Below are 5,000 nucleotides of genomic sequence, written 5' to 3'. Positions count from 1 at the left end.
AAGCTGAGGACGAGGAGGAGGTGGTACTAGCAGCACTAGTGAGTCGTACCTTGAAGGAGTCAGTGTTGGAGGTACTGCAAGAAGAACAAGCAGAGGAAGATACTCTCACAAGACTGCAAACTGCTGCACTCACACCACACTTGCAGGTAACACCGCCTGGCACTGTTAGATGGTGTGGCACTCTTAGATGGTGTGGCACTGTTAGATGGTGTGGCACTCTTAGATGATGTGGCACTGTTAGATGGTGTGGCACTGTTAGATGGTGTGGCACTCTTAGATGGTGTGGCACTGTTAGATGGTGTGGCACTCTTAGATGGTGTGGCACTGTTAGATGGTGTGGCAGTGTGTTAGATAGTGTGGCAGTGTGTTAGATGGTGTGGAAGTGTGTTAGAACGTGTGGAAGTGTGCTAGAACGTGTGGAAGTGTGTTAGAACGTGTGGAAGTGTGCTAGAACGTGTGGAAGTGTGTTAGAACGTGTGGAAGTGTGTTAGAACATGCGGGAGTGTGTTAGAACGTGTGGGTGTGTTAGATGGTGTGGCAGTGTTAGATGGTGTGGCAGTGTTAGATGGCGTTGCAGTGTTAGATGGTGTGGCAGTGTTAGATGGAGTGGCAGTGTTAGATGGTGTGGCAGTGTTAGATGGCGTGGCAGTGTTAGATGGTGTGGCAGTGTTAGATGGTGTGGCAGTGTTAGATGGTGTGGCAGTGTTAGATGGTGTGGCAGTGTTAGATGGTGTGGCAGTGTTAGATGGTGTGGCAGTGGTGTGTGTACTCACCTATTTGTACTCACCTATTTGTGGTTGCAGGGGTCGAGTCCTAGCTCCTGGCCCCGCCTCTTCACTGATCGCTACTAGGTCTCTCTCCCTGCTCCATGAGCTTTATCATACCTCGTCTTAAAACTGTGTATGGTTCCTGCCTCCACTACGTCGCTTTCTAGGCTATTCCACTGCCTGACAACTCTATGACTGAAGAAATACTTCCTAACTATCCCTGTGACTCATCTGTGTCTTCAGCTTCCAATTGTGTCCCCTTGTTTCTGTGTCCCCTCTCTGGAACATCCTGTCTTTGTCCACCTTGTCTATTCCTAGCAGTATTTTGTATGCCGTTATCATGTCTTCCCTAACCCTCCTGTCCTCCAGTGTCGTCAGGCCGATTTCCCTTAACCTTTCCTCGTAGGACACTCCCCTTAGCTCTGGAACTAACCTTGTTGCAAACCTTTGTACTTTCTCTAGTTTCTTGACGTGCTTGGCAAGTGTGGGTTCCAAACTGGTGCTGCATACTCCAGTATGGGCCTAACATACACGGTGTACAGTGTCTTGAATGATTCCTTATTAAGGTATCGGAATGCTGTTCTCAGCTTTGCCAGGCGCCCATATGCTGCAGCAGTTATCGGGTTGATGTGTGCTTCCGGAGATGTGCTCGGTGTTATACTCACCCCAAGATCTTTCTCCTTGAGTGAGGTTTGTAGTCTTTGGCCACCTAGCCTATACTCTGTCTGCGGTCTTCTTTGCCCTTCCCCAATCTTCATGACTTTGCATTTGGCAGGATTGAATTCGAGGAGCCATTTGCTGGACCAGGTGTCCAGCCTGTCCAGGTCTCTTTGTAGTCCTGCCTGGTCCTCATCGATTTAATTCTTCTCATTAACTTCACATCATCTGCAAACAGGGACACTTCAGAGTCTATTCCTTCCGTCATGTCGTTCACATATACCAAAAATAGCACTGGTCCTAGGACTGACCCCTGTGGGACCCCGCTCGTCACAGGTGCCCACTGTGATACCTCGCCACGTACCATGACTCGTTGCTGCCTTCCTGTCAAGTATTCCCTGATCCATTGCAGTGCCTTCCCTGTGTGTGTGTGTGTGTGTGTGTGTGTGTGTGTGTGTGTGTGTGTGTGTGTGTGTGTTGTGTGTGTGTGTTGTGTGTGTACTCACCTAATTGTACTCACCTAATTGTGGTTGCAGGGGTCGAGACTCAGCTCCTGGCCCCGCCTCTTCACTGATCGCTACTGGATCCTCTCTCTCTCTGCTTCCTGAGCTTTGTCATACCTCTTCTTAAAACTATGTATGGTTCCTGCCTCCACTACTTCACTTGCTAGGCTATTCCACTTGCTGACAACTCTATGACTGAAGAAATACTTCCTAACGTCCCTGTGACTCGTCTGAGTCTTCAGCTTCCAGTTGTGACCCCTTGTCCCTGTGTCCCCTCTCTGGAACATCCTATCTCTGTCCACCTTGTCTATTCCCCGCAGTATCTTGTATGTCGTTATCATGTCTCCCCTGACCCTTCTGTCCTCCAGTGTCGTCAGTCCGATTTCCCTTAACCTTTCCTCGTACGACATTCCCTTGAGCTCTGGGACTAGCCTTGTTGCAAACCTTTGTACTTTCTCTAACTTCTTGACGTGCTTGACCAGGTGTGGGTTCCAGACTGGTGCTGCATACTCCAGTATGGGCCTAACATACACAGTGTACAGTGTCTTGAACGATTCCTTATTAAGGTATCGGAACGCTATTCTCAGGTTTGCCAGGCGCCCGTATGCTGCAGCGGTTATTTGGTTGATGTGTGCCTCCGGTGATGTGCTCGGTGTTATGGTCACCCCAAGGTCTTTCTCCCTGAGTGAGGTCTGTAGTCTTTGTCCACCTAGCCTATACTCTGTCTGCGGTCTTCTTTGCCCCTCCCCAATCTTCATGACTTTGCATTTGGCTGGATTGAATTCGAGAAGCCAGTTACTGGACCACATGTCCAGCCTCTCCAGGTCTCTTTGCAGTCCTGCCTCATCCTCGTCCGATTTAATTCTTCTCATCAACTTCACGTCATCTGCGAACAGGGACACTTCAGAGTCTATTCCTTCCATCATGTCGTTCACATATATCAAAAATAGCACTGGTCCTAGAACTGACCCCTGTGGGACCCCGCTCGTAACAGGCGCCCACTGTGATACCTCTTCACGTACCATGACTCGTTGCTGCCTCCCTGTCAGGTATTCCCTTATCCATTGCAGTGCCCTTCCTTTTACGTGTGCCTGATCCTCCAGCTTCTGCACTAATCTCTTGTGGGGAACTGTGTCAAAGGCCTTCCTGCAGTCTAGGAAAACGCAATCTACCCAACCCTCTCTCTCGTGTCTTACTTCTGTTACCTTGTCATAAAACTCCAGGAGGTTTGTGATACAAGATTTGCCTTCCATGAACCCATGCTGGTTTTCATTTATAATCTTGTTCCTTTCCAGGTGTTCGACCACTCTCCTCCTGATAATCTTCTCCATGACTTTGCACACGATACATGTCAGAGACACAGGTCTGTAGTTTAGTGCCTCGTTTCTGTTTCCTTTCTTAAATATGGGGACTACATTAGCTGTCTTCCATTTCTCAGGTAGTTGCCCAGTTTCAAGGGATGTGTTGAAGATTGTGGTTAGAGGCACACACAGCATCTCTGCTCCTTCTCTAAGGACCCATGGGGAGATGTTGTCCGGTCCCATCGCCTTTGAGGTGTCAAGGTCACTTAAGAGCTTCTTCACCTCCTCCTCAGTTGTTCGTATGTCATCCAACACTTGTTGGTATATTCCCTCTTGATGTTCCCTTCTGTTCTGTCTTCCCACAGCCCTTCCTGTCTCTACTGTAAAAACTTCCTTAAATCTCCTGTTCAGCTCCTCACATACCTCCTGATCATTTCTTGTGAGTTCTCCACCTTCTGTCCTTAATCTGATCACCTGGTCTTTGACTGTTGTCTTCCTCCTGATGTGGCTATACAACAGTTTCGGGTCAGTCTTGATTCTCGATGCTATGTCATTTTCATACTGTCGCTGGGCCTCCCTCCTTACCTGTGCGTACTCATTCCTGGCTCTGCGACTGATCTCCCTATTTTCGTGTGTTCTCTGCCTTCTGTACTTTTTCCATTCTCTATTGCACTTTGTTTTTGCCTCCTTACACCGTCGGGTGAACCAGGGGCTTGTTCTGGTCTTCCCGTTGTTACTGTTGCCCTTGGGAATGAACCTTTCCACTGCCTCCTTGCATTTTGTTGCTACATATTCCATCATTTCATTTACTGGCTTTCCTGCCAGTTCTCTGTCCCACTGGACCTCCCGCAGGAAGTTCTTCAACCCTATGTAGTCCCCTCTTTTATAGTCAGGTTTTTCCCATTCTACTCCTGTTATTCTCTCCACTTGCAGCTCTACTATGTATTCAAAGCACAGAACCACGTGGTCGCTAGCTCCTAGGGGACTCTCATACTTGATGTCCTCAATGTCTGAGCTGCCCAGGGTGAACACAAGGTCCAATCTTGCTGGTTCATCCTCCCCTCTCACTCTGGTAGTGTCCTTAACATGTTGGTGCATGAGGTTTTCCAGCACCACGTCCAACATCCTGGCTCTCCATGTTTCGGGACCCCCATGTGGCTCCAGGTTTTCCCAGTCAATCTCCCTGTGGTTGAAATCCCCCATAACCAGCAACTTTGCTCTGCTGGAGTGAGCTCTTCTTGCCACCTCAGCAAGTGTGTCCACCATTGCTCTGTTGCTCTCTTCATATTCCTCTCTTGGCCTCCTGCAGTTCTGTGGTGGATTATACATCACTGCAATGACCACTTTGTGTTCCCCCGACTGAAGTGTACCTGCTATGTAGTCTCTTTCTCCCGTCTCATCTATTCCTTCCATTTTCTCGAATTTCCATCTGTTTTTTACGAGCAGAGCAACCCCACCTCCCCCCCTGCCCCTTCTATCTTTCCTCATGATCTGGTATCCTGGTGGGAAGATTGCATCTGTTATTGTCTCCATGAGTTTTGTTTCTGTAACTGCTATGATGTCTGGGGACTTCTCATTGATTCTTTCTTGCCATTCCTCATGTTTATTCGTTAATCCATCTGCATTTGTGTACCAAACCTTCAACTTCTGTTCTAATACTGTAACTGTGGTGCGGGGGGTGGAAACAGAGGGATCGGTGTGTGATGGTTGGTTTGGATTGTTCAGTTGCCTTGGGGGTGTCGTGGCTGGAGTCCTTCTGCAGGTGTTTCTGG

General features: G+C 48.6%; 1 protein-coding gene across 1 annotated transcript in view; it reads left to right on the top strand.

Annotated features, from left to right (window-relative positions):
- The window catches only part of LOC128699562 (uncharacterized), a gene marked incomplete at its 3' end in the record, with an annotated part of 109,202 nt that overhangs the window by 84,479 nt on the left and 19,723 nt on the right, over positions 1-5,000 (top strand). The window contains 1 exon segment of the mRNA XM_070099443.1: positions 1-146. This exon segment is cut by the window's left edge and continues 4 nt beyond it. Coding sequence (XP_069955544.1) covers positions 1-146 — 146 coding nt within the window.

The sequence above is a fragment of the Cherax quadricarinatus genome, chromosome 67 (assembly GCF_038502225.1).
Source record: "Cherax quadricarinatus isolate ZL_2023a chromosome 67, ASM3850222v1, whole genome shotgun sequence".
Taxonomy (NCBI): Eukaryota; Metazoa; Arthropoda; class Malacostraca; order Decapoda; family Parastacidae; genus Cherax; species Cherax quadricarinatus.
This window is presented reverse-complemented; position numbering and strand designations above follow the sequence as displayed.